This window comes from Eublepharis macularius, chromosome 7 (genome assembly GCF_028583425.1).
Source record: "Eublepharis macularius isolate TG4126 chromosome 7, MPM_Emac_v1.0, whole genome shotgun sequence".
Classification (NCBI taxonomy): Eukaryota; Metazoa; Chordata; class Lepidosauria; order Squamata; family Eublepharidae; genus Eublepharis; species Eublepharis macularius.
This window is the reverse complement of record NC_072796.1, coordinates 45,156,670-45,175,666: the sequence shown is the minus strand read 5'-3', so window position 1 is coordinate 45,175,666 and position 18,997 is coordinate 45,156,670. Positions and strand designations below refer to the sequence as shown.

The window sequence follows — 18,997 nt, the reverse complement described above, 5'->3', positions numbered from 1 at the left end:
ATAGTTCTGTTCTCTATCTGAAAGTGAAGATTTAATGTCAGTCCGTAGTTGTATTCTGCCTAATAACCTGAGCCAAACTTTTAATAACATAAACAGAACTTGAACTGTGTCATTAAACTTCTCCTATTGTTAAAGCAGAACATCAAATACATAAATATGAAATTCTAGATCAAAGGCTGGCAACATCTTTCGCCTGGGAAAACACCTCTAACTATGAGACGATGTACTGGCAAACCTAAAAGGAAAAGATATGAGGGTTGTATTTGGCTTGCTTCTTGTGTCACTGGCTAAGCCTCAGAGGCTTGCCTCAGATCTGGTGATTGCGCAGTTTTGGAAGGCAATGATGGCACGAGCCATGGCCATCATTTCTCCTCATACTACTGGTAGCTCAAGGGCTCACCTCAGTTGGCTGGGTGGAGAACCAGCCTTGCATGCCAAACAAAATGATTTGCAGTGCTGCTGCTCTGGACCCATGAAATAATTATTTAATAATTATGAAGTGATTATTTCAGCAGAAACAACCAGATAGTATGAATTAGCAACATTTGAAAAACTAAAGCACTAAAATCTTACCCATCTCTTCCTTTGCTGACAATTTTAACTTCAAAGTAGTATATTCCACAAGCAGCAGGTATGGGATGGGTAGCTCGAACTGAAGCAGCATCTTTTGGAGTTTTACCATGGCCTGCAAAGTACATTGAAATGCAGTTCAGTATTTAATGAGTACTAAAATGAAGGAGACTATGCAATTTTATATGAAACAGCTAGCAAACCTGATGCTCAAAAATCTGAGTTAACCTAATGGGCTCCTGACTAGAAATCAAAACTGAATTGCCAACGCATTTCCAATGAGAGAAGTTCATTTCAAATGTAATAGTTTCAGCGTTATCTGGCTACTCAAGCAAGCACTTAACAATAACATTTAACCTATAAATAAACGTAAACTTTTTCTTTAAAGAAAATAGTCAAAGAACTTTGTTATTGCCAGTGAAACCCATGTACTAGTTACTCTATACATTTTGTACCACAAACCAACAGTGCATTATCCTGTGCCAGGTATTACATCAATAAGGCTACTTATCAGGTATCTGGGCAAATCTCTACATGCTCTAGTTGAACACATTTTACTTAATCATCATCTAAGCAGCAATACTGCACAGGGTGATAAAGTTGAAATCTTACCAAGCTGAAGTGCATTTAAGCAATCAAAATGTTCACAGGACTGCAGCTCAAGTATTTTAATAGATATTAAGCTAAACTTGAGGTATTTTGATAGTATACTATATTGATGCAAGTCCACGTTTCAAGAACAGAATACAAATTTCTAAACCACCAAGAAAAGAGTGATCTTGCAATACACTAAGGTGAACAAGGGTATTTCTCAAACTGGTAAATTATCTAGATGGTATCCATGTCCAAGGTATTTGCAGATTTGGCACGCACATACCGCATGAAGCGGTACTTCGCTCAAATTTGAAATATTTGGGATGACTCATGCATTTGTATGCAGTTCCAAAAACTGAACATGTGCACCAGCTTTACTAATGTCAGAACACAGTACAGATAACCAGCTTATTCTTATTGAGGCTACTAATTAATCAACCCAGTGTGTGAGCAACGAGGAATATGTCTGTAATTAAAATCCATCATAAACTGGAGGCCTCACTCTACTCTTTTTCCTTACAGTTCATACAAAGTGCTCTTGAGCACAGACAGCCATTTTGGTTGTCTTGTTGGGACACTGAACCCAAATTACAAGAACAGTACATATAACTAAGAAAGAATGTAAAACTTCCAGAAATTCTGAAGACTCTTTTTGGAGTAACATGGGGGAAACTGAAATATGCATTATTTTCCTCTCAAACCAAAATCTATTCTGCATCTTTAACATAAAAACTATCATTTACAACTTGGTTAGCATATACAATTGTATTCACTGGCATAGTTATGGAATTTAAAAGCACTACAAGCAACAAAGCAAGTATACCCCAAACTAAAGCATGAGAGAGTTCCAAACAGTTGCACCCTATGTTATTTGAACACATTCACTCATTCCTAAAGAGAAAAATTTATTTCATACATACCAGTTTTTTTTCAAGCACTCACCAAAGTTTCCCACTGGAAAAACTGAATGCTATGGCATTTAGAATATGTTAAACCTTGTCTCAAAAAACATCACTCATTCCCCAAAGAAAAAATATTTAAAGGGTTTCTATCAGCAAGTTTAACTCCTCAGATTTTCATGCTGCACATTCTGAGTAAAACCTTGTCTTTTCACTCATTTCAAACAAAAAATATTCCTTAGGAGTGTTTACCACTCTCTCAAATTTCTCAACATTTTCACATAAAAATCAGTGAAAGCTCCTAAAAGGTGTGCATATATTTCCCTCCGTGCCTTTACATCTCTACACGACCAATGTCAGAAGCAATGAGAAACACCACAGACCATGCTGACCATTTGATTTTACAGTTCTTATGATTTTTTAGTGTCGCTATTAGCTTGCCATTTTTGACTGCATAAATCTCTGCCCTTGACAAAATCCAAACATTGTGAAGGTGCCTCTTCAAAGGTGATAGTAAAAAAAAGCAATTTTTCACAGAGGACATAAAGACCCTCACTGCTCTATCTCCAAATCTGAGGGGGCATTTAGAATTTGGGTGGTCAAATGATGGAGCGTATGGGACTTCCGCAAGTCCCTTCTCCCACTTGCAGTGGCTTCCAATGGCCAGCAGAGCAGCGCTGTTTATACCCACTTTGAGGACACCCCAGATTTTTCCCTCGGACTTTTAAAAATGTGACAACCAAAAACAGGACTTGAGCCTAACATTAAAAGAGTTTGCTGGTGGCTATCAGGCACAGGATCTCACTGAATATTTCTGTGTATCATATGTGTGCATCATGATTATACATAAAGTTGCCTTGTCTGGTGTACTGTTTTATGGGGGCATCTGATGACAACACTGCATTATTAAATGGCAGGGGCAGATGGTTCAGTAGATCTCAGAAGTTTACAATTGGCCCTGGCCCTGGTCCAAATTTGGACGGCAGACCACCAAGAAAGCCAGGATTGTCACACCGAGGCAGGTAGTGGCAAACCAGAACATCTCTTGCTTTGAAAATACTACAGAGTCACCATCAGTCAACTGTACTTGATGGCACAAAAGAAAAAGAGTGGGTTGAAACCTAAGAACTGCTGGTCCAAGACAAGATTAAAAGCCAACCAATTAATACAAAAACTCTGGTTTCTTAACAAAGCATACATTTAACTATTTTTAAAAGAACAAGTATACAATATCTGAAGTGCACCACCATTTTGCTTTATGGGAGAAAACAAAACCTTGGGAAAAACTGAAATACATGCAATACTTACAGTGCCATCTTAAGTACAGTGATGCCCTTCTAAGCCTGCTGCCCTCAGTGGACTTAGAGAAGGGTATAACTCTATATTGAATATAATGTTTAATATAAAATGTGAAGTACCTTAAGTATGTATGGGGGAAGAGAGGGAAACATCATGTAATTTCATTATTCTGATTTTCTGCTTGTATTTAATGTGCATGTTGTCTGTTTTTTAAGCCTTTCACTCATTGTTTAAAAATAAAAATATTAAAATAAAAAAGAGAAGAGTAACTCTGCTTAGGATCGCACTTTCTTACCAAGCCTAAACTTATTTTTACTGTTTTAACACTGAACTCATCATTACAACTCAGCACATATAATTTCACTATACAGCATGAAATTTAAAAGTACAAACACTTCCATTTTCTACAAGAAAAATGATGTCCAGTGATTGAGGAAACGCTGCACATACATTAGTTAAACCGTGGACAACATATCCTTGAAAAATCTGTTCTATGTCATGCATGTCTACAGTATGCAAAGGAATTGTTCTGTAACACTGTAGATCATCTTACATTAAAATCTTTATTCTACACATTTAAAGTTAGTTAAACATTGTCTTAAAAAGAATTTACTCATTCCAAAGTAAAAAATATTACACTGTAGTGGGACTTTTTCCATAGATCTCCCCAAAATGTCTGTTTTTCCCCACTGGAAATATTGAAGAAACATTATTGTAAAAACCCACACAAGAAAAATGGTGCTTTCTTTAGAAAATCTACCCCCGCCATGGCCTTCACATAAATAGGCTACAGTTTAAGGTATTAAAAAGCAATATGTCTATACAACCAAGTCCAATGAAAAAGTGATATGAATTTTTTCCCCTTGCTTTCAAAACTGATTGGATCTGAGTATTTGTGACAACAGCCTAAGAACTGATGAACATATTAAAAGAATGTTTCTAATGTACAGCATGTCCTGTATCCAACTAAACAGTTCAGAAGTCTAAAGGACACTTCTGTCCCCAGAGGAGAAGTTGAATTCTGCCAACTGCACCACCCCACTGCAGATACTCTTACTTTATCCTTATGCTGTTCCAGAGGGCCAACTGATTCCCAGTAGCATAATTTTGGTGGACAGCAGCAGGAAGAGAAACAAAGGTCCAGCTCCTCAAGGTCCACTCCACAAGCAGATCCTGCTGGATACAAGTCTGTATGATTAAGATGATGATTTCAAATTTAATTTATTTTTAAATCCTAACTGAAATACCTAGAACAATTCTCCAACACTGAACTGAAGGAAGACAGTTGTCAGCATTTTAAATAATGCTTATAAGGAAACTACATATGCTTAAAGACCACATTGCCCTGACAAAGAGAGGACAGTGTACTATCCATCATCCAATGACTCAAGCACTCCTCCCTTAACTACCATTTAAGAATCATTGGCTATTTAAGAACCATATTGTGTTGAAGGGAGAAGACAGAAAAGCCTGTCAGATAACCTGATTGAAGAGAGCCACATGAAGAGTTGGCGAGGGCCAACACTTAAACTTTCAATTAGCCTGTGACAAGCATGAAAGGCTAAAACCAAAAAAAGGGAGAGGGGTTGGACCTAACTTCAAAACACACACACAGAGACGTGTAGTGTTTTACAGTACATCCCCTTTAGTGAATAGGAGGTGATTCACACACACAATAAAAATACGATTACAGCCTTAAGATAAAGAACACAACTATGTTTTTTTCAAGAACCATTTATCTCCATAAAGGAAATATTCTTTCAATAAGTCAGCTGTCACCTTGATCCTAAACATCTGCAATGTAAAAGGAACTCTGGTCTGAGACTAGGTAAAATGTAGCTGTAACGCAGACACAAATAGTCAAAGAGTTTTTTAAAAGTATATTAAAAATTCCTTTTACACAAAGCCACGAGAGCATACAAAAGATACTTTAATAATATACTCTTTCATAAGGGTAAATGAAACCAGGTAGATTAAAAAAGATTTTAAAATTTGAAAAAATCTGTTTTAAAATATTCAGTTGTGTGACCCACAAAAATGACTTGGTTTTAAAAGAAATCTAGATCTGTTCAGACTTAAACTCAAACATGATCTTTATCAACTGCATTGTTAACACTTGCTTTTCTATATAAAATACTGCCAGGGACAAATATTTAACTTTTGTGGTCCAGTAGTATAAATGACAGAATTATTCTCAAGATTCAAAAACCTCCTGGTTTGAAAGAAGCCACTTACATAATTAACCCACGCTCCAAAAAGCATGGAAATAAGTTAAGCCATAGCTTAACAAATGAACATTAATGTATTTGGCTGGGAAAGAATATACAATCCTTCCCTGACCAGGGCAACAAGTCTAATAAATGCCCAGACAAAAATCACTAGGGTATCTCCTAGATTCTTACTGGCTGGGATAAACTATCCTAGCTCATAGATCAGTAAAAACCATGCAGTCTGGTACCAAAGGCTAATATTATTATGTTCAACAAGCTGCCTTAATTATTAAAAATTCCCTTGCTGTCCTTAGGTAAATCATTTCTCTGATCATTAGTGATCCCAACTTGTAAAATGGGATGAAGTGTGTATATAAGCGCATACTTTGCCCATACTCTGTCTACTGTGTCTTGTGTCTGTTAGTGTGAGTAGATGGTCTATACTTTCTTATCTGGCACTGATTTGCTGCTGAGCAGCCTTAGGTTAGTCACTTACTGCTACACTTCAGTGCTCTATATGGATGGGCTGGGTAGTAATTAATTAGATGTGTATGTAGCAAGTTCTGAAGAAAACTGTATCTGTTGAATTTCTGCCTAGACACTATGTCCATTTTGTAAGACAAAGGCAAATGTCACTGCATGGAGCCTAATTTGTAAGCAAGACGGTACAATGTATTTAATGTTTATATCATGCAGAAATTAAACAATTACACTTTTTGCACCATGGGTTAATCTATAAGAGGCTTAGCTTTTTTCTTTTAAAATGAAATCTTTTTGATCCTAGAAAAAAAAGAGGGATCATATGCACAGTTTATACATTTTATGCAATAATCAAGTGCTCCTCAGCACATGGGTCTGACCCTAAGGTGGGTTGTGGAGCTCTACTTAACAGACTGAAAGCATCTAGAGCCATTCTCTGCTCCCTTTTAGAAGCACCAAGTGCTAGCACCCTTGTAGCACCCTTTCTTTGTTTGTTAATTACAGGAGCAGCAGCACAATGAAGTGAAATTATAGTGGTAGTTGACCCTTTGCTTCAGCTTTGCTACAGTGGACCTCCAGGGGCTTGGCTTGTGTTCCTGTCCTTGCCTCTCTGTTCTTGTCCTAACCCTGTCATCAGCAAAGCCGTAACTCTCTTTCTCCTACGGGCTTCCTATCACTTTTTCTGCAGCTCAGTGGGTCACAGCTCTGGAGAGGTTGAAAACAACTGCTTCATCCATGAAAACTTATAAAAGCAACTAGACTCCTGGCTGCATTCAAAAACACTTCAAGTAGTTGTCATTAAGTTGTACACAAACTTGTTGCCATGTTCACAAGAGTGCTCCACTTCTTCCTCATCCTTTCTGGCATATAGAACCCTGGTTAGAAACTAGCACCAGTTACCTGTGGAACTCAAATGCAGACATGTAAGATAGATCATATCTACCACCATCACCACCGACTAACTTAATCCAGATTTAGAATCCCAATTTGGCAAGGCAGGGCCAGATAAATGAATAGCCAACTCTGATTAACTCTCAAACCTGCATTTACCTACAATACATGACCAGACTTAGATTCTAACCAGGATTCTCTGGGCAAAAAGAAAGATCGGAAGAAGTAAAGTCTGTGCACATTCTACCTTACAATCTACATTCAGCTGGAAAACACAAGGAAAAATTAGTTCAGCGGCAGTCATAAATCATTTGTGTTACATGACCAAGCTCTGAATTCCTCCTCTCTTCATACATCAGCAGTTAATTAGTGATTTCTGATTCAGCACAAACCAGAGTTTCTGATTCAGCACAAACTATGGCTTGCATTTCTCTTTCAAACCAGTACTTCAAGCCAGGATCAAACTGTGGCCTGGAATCCTGATCTGGAGGAGACATTAGTAGTCATTAATTAGCAATGTATTAATGCAGATATAAATGTATAGTTAGGACTTCTTTGCCTAATCATGAACCAAATCAATACTGGCAACAACTGATAATAGAAAGGCAGGAGAAAACCAGGATGCAATCAGATCATTGATAGTTTTTGAAAGACTGAGCCAGGATATTATTCAAACGTGATGTTAAAAACAGCTTTCAGGGATGTGTCCGCTCTGAAAATTAATGCAATATAAAAATTAGAAAATTTTAATGATGAATATTCTAGTCAAATTAGTGTTTTCATATGATTTAGATACGAGACAGACTTAAATATCAACTGCAAAACAGTCTAAGGTTTATCTATACCAGTGTTTCCCAACCTGTTGGTCAGGATCCAAGGCAGGTTGCAAAGCCTCTGAAAGTGGGTCACAGGCCAGCCATCCTGTCCTTTGCACCCTTCTCTTTCTCTTCTTCCTTTCCAGCTTCTCACATTCTTGCCTCGCCATCCCCCTTTGTGACAATAATGAGGCGGGAAAAGCTACATGGCAACTAATAACTTTATCATAATAGCTGAAAGAAGAGAAGAAAGGGCTAGAGGGGAGGGGGGAGCTGTTCAGTACATGGGAAAATGAGAGGACAAAAGTTATGTGGGGATGCAGGGTGTGTCTTGGCACTGCTCCTTCAGCAGCCCAACTTCTTGCCCATCCTCCTACAGCGTTTCACTGCTGTGGGAGATGTACTTCACTAAGCCACTTGCCACTCACCTCTTTGCCAACATGTGCCATCTTCCTCCATCTCCTCAAACCGGTGGAACACCACCACCACCACCCCGCCAGCATCTTCTCAATCTCTCGAGCCAGCCCTGGATGGGTCACCATACAATCCATCATCATACCAAAAAGACTGGGAACCACTAACCTATACTATTAGTCAGTGCACTACAAATCATAACTGAGCTAGGGAGGTTTTAACATGAAGACAGACAACCCAGAAAGTGTTTACACAAAACACCTAGGAATCCATGCAGGCGCTACTGAAAACGGTGCTGGTATGCTATCTTTTTTGAAAAGGGGAAAATTTCTCCATTATAGCTGTAAAAATAGCTACACCAATTTCTAAATTGTTCATCCACATCACCAACATTCTACATTCCTGAAGACCATGCTAATGAGATCTATATAATATATTCAAATATGCTCCTCCAGTACCAAGGTTTCTATGAATTTCTCTTATCTGTCCCTCACTTTCAAACTCTGATAATGATCCTATACGGAATCTTGTAAGGAATCTTGGTTAGTTTTGTTAACTGTGTTTTGCTTTTTGTGTTAATAGAGCTAACTACCAAAGTAACAAACTGAATTTTGAATTTGTTTAGAATCTCATTCTGTTTAAATATGAACATGTTTTTTTGAAAATAGCTTCTCTTATTTTCTAATCCTCTGTTCATTGTACATCTAATAGGCCAGATGCAGTGATAAAGCTCACCAAAGGAATAAACAGAGTAGATCTTTCCACACTCTTCCCTTCCTCTAAGCTGCTTGCAGTTTGTTCTTAATATTCTTAAGCATCAGTGGAACCTCACAGACAAAGCACAGGACAACATGAGGGGAAATCAGTTACAATACCTTCTACTATCTCTTCTGCTACCAGCTTGCATCAACAGAGGAAGAGGTAATCACTGATATAGGTTTTTCCAGAATTTTTTTTTCCAGGGTTCCAGTATGTGATGCGATTGAGCATATTTATTTTGACTTTTATTTAGTAAATAAAATTTTTAAAGTATCCCATGTTAATTCTACCCATGTACCAACAGCAATACTTAAACTGAAAAATCTGATTAGGAAAAAAGCCAAACAAGCATGGTTTAAATGTATTCAAATGAATTCAAAGGTTTAGGTGGAAATTATTTTTATTAGAATACCACCTATAAAACGTAAACACAAACAGCATATACTTCCCTGTTTCAATTTAATGAAAAAAATGACAGCACTGAAAGTTCTAGACACACAAATTGTAGCACACTCAAAGTGCATTCTGTAGTTCAGAGAACCGTGCATTATGCTCCTTAGATGTGGCAGAGGACTTATCTATTTCAAAAGTATTTAACTCTCCTTAGTGAGGTCACTGAGGCATCTCAGTTTCACTGTCCTTCTGTAGCATCACTCCGTATAGGTCCATATCAGACTGGTGATTACAATATATAAGCACAGTTATTATTATCCTTGCCATCATGTGAGAAGAGACACACACAAAAATGATAGCTTGCAGGGCTAATCAGGTAAATTCATAACTTGGTTTTCATTTGATTATATGCCTTTGGGATCCCCCCCACCTCCCAGTTATAAAACAAAACATATATGGTGCAATTCTAAGCAGAGTGACACCTTTCTAAACCCACTGACTGTAATTGATTGAGAACGGTGCAACTCTGCTTAGGACTGATACTCTTTCTCATGATTCCTAGGGATAATCAGCTGAAAAACATTCATGACAACATTGCAATTGTCAAGTTTGCCTACTATTGTACTGGCAATAGTACCCACTGCCATTAATTTTATGGAACAAGGAATCCAGCCCCACATGGAACAAAGTAATTTTATCCAACGGCCCCTTGTTGCTGCAGCACACTGTATTGTGGTGCATTTTGTCTGTGAAGCTCTCCCACTAAAGTTCTCTCACTGAACCTGTGGAACAAACAGCATGCTGCTGGGGGAAAGGGTAGGCAGGCAAAGATCTGTTCCAACTCCTTCTGCTAAGCTTTTCCACTGGGTCCAACTTTATTCTTCTAATTAACTTTTAATCATTTAGGGTTTTTTTCATGTTTGGCACTAAAACAGCTATATTCTGTAAAGAGTAGCTGGTACAAATTCTCCTGATGAAATCAAAAGTGCTTATTCTCATATAAATACGCAACAGACTGCAGAATTAAACAGTCAGGCTATAGCTTACATAAAGTAGCCCTTCCTATATGGAATGCTACTATGCATTCCTCACTGCGAAAACGAAAAACTCATGTTTCTATTTAATTGTAAGCTAACTGTTTGTACTAAAATAGAAGAGTCCAGTAGCACCTTTAAGACTAACCAACTTTACTGGAGCATAAGCTTTCAAGAGCCACAGTTTTCTTAATCGGATGCATCTTGCATCTGATGAAGAGAACTATGGTTCTCGAAAGCTTATGCTACAGTAAAGTTGGTTAGTCTTAAAGGTGCTACTGGACTCTTTTCTATTTTGCTATTACAGACTAACACGGCTAACTCCTCTGGATCTATGTTTATACTAAAGTTTTCCCTACATTACTACATCCTGCCACCAGACAAACTTTTCATGGAATTAGTTTTGTTCTAAGTGATACCTGCCAAATGAAGTCTTCAATCTTTTTCCTCCTACATCCTCAGAAACTAAAAAGGGTTTTCCTCCCAATAAGAGTAATGACCAAATGCTGCACACTTGCCCATGTGTAATAAATTATGAAGCTTTTCCTTTTTCTCCACAGGTGTGGTCACAGTTCAGTGCAAGTTGCCTGAAGAAACATTTTACTATTTTTGAGCCCTGGAAAAGAGAAAAAGTCCACTAATAGCGCAATCCTAAGAAAAGTTACACCCATCTAAGCCTACTGATTTCAATGGACTTAGAAGGGTGTAACTACTTAGGACAATACTGTAACTATACTGCCAAACCACAAGTAAGTTATATTTACATGCTAACAAAATATTATATAAACAGGAGAGCAAAACACAGCCACCGTAGAACTATTTATGTATCAACCATAAATTAAGCTCAAAAGTATAAGAAACTATGCAACTGGTATATTTAAGCAAGCAAGCAAAAAAAGTTTAAACTGTTATGGATATAGTAACCATAACACCACTCATACAGGAAGTTCAATTTAATGCCTACTACACTTTCTTATATACTGTACATGGCTTCCATACAACACACACAATCGTATTTAAAAAATCACGAGAGCAACAGTAGGGCTTGGAGAACCTTAGATTCCTGGTCTCCTAACATCTCATACTGATACCTGAGGATGCAAATTATGTCAGTTGCAACTCCCGGAAAAGCTAGAGCAAAGGTACTTGAAATATTTTTCTACTCCATAAAGATATCATTAACCATTGATTTACCAGATCATCAGTTTACATCAGTGTTCTATTTACACAAAATACTCAACAATTAAATTATTTTATAGAAAATTTTCACAGAAAAACACTGCCGCTTATTTGTTTGTTTTACCATTTTCATCTCTTTGAACAGTAACATGTTTATCAAATTTCACTTGAATTTCACAATTGTATACTCTGGGAAAGGCTAATTACAGTTTGCTTTTTTTTCTTCATATGACAATCTAACCAAAGCCTGCCTTCTGTACTATTATGTTTCACTTAACCGCACTTTATTTTTATGTCACCTCCAGATAAAAGTAGACAAGAAAGAAATCAGCTGTTCCAAGAAACCTCAGCACATTACATTTTGTTTAAATATTAAATGAATCATTCCCAACCATTATTTCCCTCTCATTAATAGTCTAGTATATCACATAATAACTATACTGTGGGTTTGTTTATAATCCTGTATTAACAAACATGATCAATAACTAATAATAAACAATGGTTTTCTAACCCCCCTACACACATTGTTATGCATGCTTAATAGTTTTACATTATCTGTTTTCCCAGCTTCTACTGACCTTTGCTCTCCTTCTAAAACAAACACATTTCTTGCCCTAACTGGTTATTTTTAATTGGACACGTCACACTGACTGACTTGCTTTTCTCCTCCCTTGACCCCAAGCTGTTATTCAACAAGAGAAGTGATGGCTGAAGAAATCCGGCAGCCCGTATACCCTTTTCGCCCAATCCAGAGACCGGAAGAGAATCCTAGATTTCTTACAGATTTGGGAGGAGAAGAGGGAGGGATATGAACAAATTGCCTTCACTTTTGCTGCCTAAACTCTTCAAAAGACCCAATGAGAGTTATTTCCTGTTGTTCTATTTTCTTCACTCCCCCTCCCCCATACGGGTTTCTTCTCAAGATGCTCCCCATTGAGGAAGGGATATTTCCGGGGGAGGGGGGGAGAGTGGAGAAGCAAGGTATAGAGACAATAACCTCCTAATAACGTAACACGTATTTCACTTTCATACACATACACTCCCCACCTCAAGATCACAGGGATCAAGGAACACGGTTTCAGATTAAGAGGAAACCCAAGGCCTAGTTTCCTGAAGAACAGGCCAGTTCGTTAAGGTGAAGAGAGGCTGTGGAAGGAAAGATGGGGGTGGGGGGGAGAAGGAAAACAAAAGGAGCCGAGGAAGGGGGATGGCTCTGCAGGTGCCATCCGATCTGTCTGCGAGTGGGTAGGGGGGTCAGTAGCAGCGGCGTCTCCTCCTGACCAAGGAGGAAAAAGAAATGATGGGGGCAGGGCGGATTTACCAGTTAACCGGGACCAGGTCGGGAGAGTACTGGGTTTAGGGCCGATCAACGTAGGCCGAGGCAGGGGGCTGACCCTTCTGGCACGAGTCCACGACCCGAGAGTTCATCCGCCTGCCCGGCTGTGTGGAGAGGACGACTGGGGACGGGTGCCGTCGAGGCGGCGGCCTGGCCTCTCGCTCACCTTTGTAGTGGACGCGCAGGTTGTTCTGAGAGAGGCCGATGTAGCTGAATTTGTCCTTCGGGCTCCAGGATCGGGGCAACGGCGTCTCCTGCTCGTCCACGGCTGGGTAAAGCCGCTTGAGGCGCCGCTTGAGCTCTTTCTCTTGCTCGTTGAGGGCCGGGTCGCCGCCGTGAGGGAACGGGGCTGGGGCGCTGCTGCCGCTCCCCGCAGACATGGGCCCCGCTGAGGAGGAAGAAGCGGCGGCGGCGGCTGTTGTTGTGGCGGCGATTGCGGGCGGCGGAGGGGGAGGCGGCGGGGCTGAGGTGGCCGGAGGAGGCGGAGGTGGCGGCGGCGGGTGAAGCAGGAGGGCGGCCGAGCCTGGCGGCGCAGGGTTGCCTGGCGCTTGAGGGGCCGTCGCCGGGAGTTGCTGCTGCTGCTGTCCGGACATGCCGGCCTCCTCCTGGTCGACTGTAGAAAAATGAACGGCGAGGGGAACGAGGCGTAAATACGCGGCGTGTTTACACGAGCAGCCTCTCCCCCTTCTCCGGACCCGGAGTGACAGGGCAGCGGCAGGGAGGAAAGGGGGCAAAAACACCGGAGGAGGAGGCGACTCGACGAAGCACGCGCACGCACGCACGCGCGCGGGTGAGAAAGGGTTGGGGAGGCGAACAGCCGGCGCGCGCCTCTGCGCGTGTGCGACAGCTCGCTCGGTTGGCCTGGGGGAGCTGCGCGCGCGACCGTGGGTGGGGGCGGCGGGGGAACTGGGGAGGAAGGGAAGGAATGGCCGGGAAAAGGCCAGGCGCCGCTGCTGCTTGTTGCGCCGCGTACTTCGCTCGCCCCCCTCCCCCAGTGCAGCCGCCACAGACCTCCTTCCCGGATCAGCTGAGCGGCGCGGCGTCTGCAGCTGAGGGGAGGCGCTTCGGCGTCGCCGCCAATGACACTGAAGGGGGCGGGGCTTCTGCGTAAGAGGCGGCTGGCGGGCTGCACCACCGCGAGAGGTGCCGCAAGCGGCGGTTGTCCTCAGGCGGTCAGGAGTTTTGTTTCCCTCCGCGGTTTTCTGACGAGACGGTGGGCTGACTGGCAGCGACTTGCTTTTGTAGAGTTGCCACCTGAGGGAGGAAGGCAGCGAAGTTTGTTTGCGTCAGACTGAATATTTATTTCTATAGTTCTATATTTGTAGTCCAGCGTGCATACTTGCAATATGCAGAGACGTCTAATGAACAGTGTACTAGCAGTAGGATTACAGGCATCTGAATCAGCATAGCATAATAGACGAGATAGAGATACAGGGGAAAATGGGTTTAAGTCAGTAGATTACAATGCAATGACAACTGGGGGAAGAATTGGCGTGCTATGTTAATTCCATATATAAATCCATTTCCTTGCTGATATGGAATATGACAGAAGTAGTATATGCCTTTTTTTAAAATTGTGAAATCAAAGCAATTGGGCAGGGATATGAAGACATATTCAGTAACTATATTTCAATATTTTACAGATAAATTCCAGATTCTATAAAGGCAATGACTGAAGACAGGATGCTAGCACAGATTTTGAAAATACATTTGAGTAGGCCCACTTTGTTCCAAGTGGCCCTTATCTAGTTTGGTGTTCAACTTATTCCCAAAGTTTTCTATCAGGGAGTAATTTCTAATCATGCAATTAGAAATTGCATGATTAGTTCTACTAAGAGAGCAAGCTTGAGCCATTCTATTCAGAGCCCTACTGTAATCTGTTCAGTGGAGTTTATTCCCAGGAAAATGTTGTAACTAATTCAAGATCGTGTAGCTTGTCCACTTTATGCAAATAGCTCAATGGGAGAAGATAGCCACTGTGAGTTACTTTAGCATATTTTATATTAATATTTTATACATAATTGCCTGCATGTGGAAATTTTTTTGTCAAATCCTAATTAAGGGTTCATATCTGGAAAAATGCACCATCTTATTACAGACCTCTAAGGACCTGTGCATGAAAATCTAGTTTAAAGGTTTGCATAAGATCTGTACAACTAAACTCTAGCGAAGTTAGAACATCAAGAATGTTGACGTGTATAACTAAACATTGGCAGTAGAGGTGGGCAAAGTCCGGCCCAGTTCGTGGTTCGCAAACACACTTTGTGGGACTCACCTTTTTCATGAATTTTGGTCTGTTTTGGCCAGTCTGGTTGTCCCTGAGTCCAGACATCCTGGCACTGATCTATAAATTCCCTAGGCAATGGAGAGGAGGTCCACAGACCTTTTGCAGCCCTTAAAAACTTAACAGGCAGCTCTGCCTACCAAGCAGAGAGCTCCCATTCTGCTCTTTGGAGCAAGAGCAAGAATGAATTCCCTAGGCAACGGAGGGGTAGAGGATCTGCTGCCAATCTTAGCCCTCAAAACCTTGATAGGAAGCTCTACCTGCCAACCAGAGAGCTCCCATTCTGCTCCATGTGAGCAAGGAGGAAGAATTCCTTAGGCCACGTAGGGGTAGACATTCTACAGCCATAGAAACACCAATCTTATCCCTCAAAACCTTGATAGGCAGCTCTGTCTGCCAACCAGAGAGCTCCCATTCATCTGTATACAAGCAAGGAGCAAGAATGAATTCCCTCTTCCTGTTAGTTATAAACAATTTAAAATGTTTTTCAAAATACAGCATTATAAAACAAAGCTGTATCTCTAAAGACACATAACCATAATAATAGCATTAGGTTAACAACACTTTTCTAGGTTTTTTTTTTTAAAAGCATTTATTGGTGAAAAATGGGAGGAGGCAATTCTATAACACTGTGATTCTGGAAGCAGTGGCCTTGCTTTAGTTCCCAACCAGCCAGAATTATACATGCTTGGGGAGGGGCCATGGCTCAATGGTAGATCACCTGCTTGGCATTCAGAAGGCCCTAGGTTCCATTCCTGGCATCTCTAGTTAAAAAGATAAAGAAGTAGGTGTTGTGGATGACCTCAACTTGAGATCCTGGGAAATCACCACCAGTCTTGAGTAGGCAATATTGACCTTGATTAACTAATGGTCTGATTCAGTATAAGGCAGCTTTGTGTTCATCTGAACAAAATACTATCTTCTGAACCTTTTGTTACAACGCTTGTGTCAAATGGAGAAAGACCAGCATAATCTTCAGCATTAGTATTGCTGTACTTTTTTTTTGGATACTCTGAAAGAAGTAGTAGAACTCTGTTTTTATATATGACTACGGCAGCAAGACTATTATATGCACAAAACTGGAAGAGTCCAACTCTGCCTGTAATGGAGGATTGGTTGATAAAAGTATTGGAACTCGCAGTGATGGCAAAACTTACTTCACTGATTCGAAAGAAGGCAGTAAATTTGTTGATGAATGGAACCCCCTAATAAACTTTTTACATGAAATAGACAATAATGATTTGATGATTTCTGGATTTATGGACTAAGGAATTTGGACATTAGAAAGAGAATATAGAGTAAGAGAAAATTTGAAAGTGATACCAATATTTGTCGTGGAGAAAATCAGAAGCCTTCTTTTAGTTTATATAGTTTTTTTTCTTTCTATGTTTTTTCTTTGTTCTGTCCGTGTGTTTTGTTATTTTGTTCGTTGGTTAGTTGTTTCTTTGTTTTGTTTTTGGCTGGGTCTTCTGTAGCTGTATTTTTATGTATTGTCTTTTTATTATATAAAACTCACAATTTAAAAAAATATTGTTGTACATTTTTAAATATACTAGTGTATGTTATTTTATATTGGTAAACTAGTTATACTCTGCCTTTCTGCCCTCATCAGGGCCATATAAAGCTTCTGATCTTCATGTGACTAACTTGTAATGTCAAATCAGAATTCATACCTAACAGAGTACCCACTGGCATTTTAAGCCCTAGTCTGCTAAACCTTAAACTTTTTTTTTTCATCTAGAGGTTGTTCAAGACAACCAAGCCTAGCACAGCAGTCCTAAACAGAGTTACACCCTTTTAAGACCATTGACTTCAGTGGTCTTAGTAGAGTGGATCTCAGTTCAAGATTGCACTATAAAACTCCAGGGGTATGCAGAACTAGGTTCATGGTTCTTTGGATCTAGACCATTAAAAAAAAAATTCAAATGAGGTGTTTATATTTTTGAAGAATACAATGTTTGTTACCTGGTCTAAGTTTCCCAGAAAGGATGGGCTGTATATGAATATGTAATAAATACTTTTAGCATTCCAGTTACAATATTCAGAGAAATACTTCTGACAAAATAAGTCAGTCCAGCTAAACTTATTTGCAGCTCACTTAAATTCAATTTATTTGTATTGGGTTTGTTGGGAATTATGAATGCACTTCCCAATTGTTCAGTTATGAGTAATAAGAAAAATAGATTTTCTGCAGGTGCTACAAAAGGATCCTGCTTTCTGCAGGTAGAAAACAATCACCCCTGCCTATTTGCATACTAGACTTCTGTGACATATCCAGTGAAGGGCCAAACGTGAAAAGCTTGTGTGTGCATTATTCAGATGATATTAATATTTTAGTGGGCCAAAAAGGGGATCTGACAGGCTTCATAGGATGTGATTGCTACCGGGCAAGGTAGTTGGAATGCTGGGATTATTACTTCATGCTTAGCCAGCATAATTGAACTCTAGCATGGTATGCTGTAATGTACTTGAAACAAATGTATTTATCAATAAAGATGGCTCTCTGTTTTTGTGGAGTCTCCTGACTGCAGCTCTGGAAGGCTGAAATCCATCCAGATTTGTTTAAGGAAGATGATCTTAACCAGAATTATAACGTTTCAAAAAGATACAGAAGACCTGACAATTCCCACATGAAAGCATTTTTCTTTGTGAAGTTCATTATTCAAGTGTGTTACTTTATAACGACTTCCAACCTTTTGAAGCAAGGCTGCAACAAATCCCCCTTCTCCCATGACCAAGGGCTACAACTTGTGTCTACAGTGAGCATAATTTAACAGCTTCCGTCTCTTTAAGTATACACACACAATGCGACTTTAAAATTCACTTTTTATTAGGCATATCCAGATAACACATGCAAGGTGACAATATTGAGGAAGGGGCAGCGAGGGCTTTGGGATTATGCCTTCGACCACACCCATGACTGTCACATGTTCATCAGAACTTCTGGACAGGGCTTAGACAGATAATGTATATCGTCAGGAAATCTGGTGAATATGTGAAAGTTGAGTCCAGTAGTATAATTCCATGCTCTCTCCATATGTGTTGTCTAAAAAGAGCTACTGCAACATGATCCCTCAGCCTAGAATGTGGAAACAACTTTTTGATGCTCACCTCTGAATCCCCTCTTTTTCCTTAGGACACTTTCACTTCACCCAATATTATGCATCACCAAGCAGGAGATGGGATGAAGATCTTGAACGACAGGGAGTTTTCCAATTACAAGGAAATAACTGTCACTCATTGTGCACCCCCATTGCTGTCAGAAGTTATTTTTTCAGCAAGAGGAATAAGCTTACTGTATGGGAGGAAAACTCTGTGTAGGAGATATTCCTCATACTCCATATGCTCATCACACCCAGGCCCCCTGATACATTTTTAGCACATTTTGCCCATTGTAGAATATTAATGGAGAGTGACAAATAGCTAAGTTTTCCACTCCTTTCCATATAGAGAGATGCAGCTCTTGTCTGAGTTAAAATGAAGGAACGATACCACAGCCAAGGGCGTCTGTGCAGAACTGTCTCAAACCCTATTGGCTTATGTCCTCTAAGCTGGCTGTTGCTATTCCACTCTCTACCTAGCCAACAGTTCCTCCCACTGTTTGGCTTCCACGGTGGCAGAGTAAGGGGCCTGGGCCTTAATTCTACAATGCCTTACAGGACCATTCCCTTCCTGATTCCATATCCTTAGGGAAAAGTACATGGAGTCTGGCAGAGAAATGTATGGATACATTGTCCTTGCCTGACATTACATAATTTGCAGCAAGTATATCTGGGACAAAGAGCAATGGTACAGTCATTGCTAACACAAATCTTGAAGTCTAGCCAAGGAAGGGGAGAA

At 40.2% G+C, this 18,997-nt stretch overlaps 1 protein-coding gene across 1 annotated transcript in view; it reads right to left on the bottom strand.

The window, feature by feature from the left end:
* Positions 1-13,866, bottom strand: part of RANBP9 (RAN binding protein 9) — a 40,758-nt gene extending 26,892 nt beyond the window's left edge. Inside the window, exons 1-2 of the mRNA XM_054985027.1 lie at positions 13,040-13,866; positions 574-685 (exon numbers count right to left, since the gene is read on the bottom strand). Coding sequence (XP_054841002.1) covers positions 574-685; positions 13,040-13,466 — 539 coding nt within the window. The 5' untranslated portion in view covers positions 13,467-13,866. The remainder of the gene's footprint in view (positions 1-573; positions 686-13,039) is intronic.
* Positions 13,867-18,997: the final 5,131 nt, after the last annotated feature.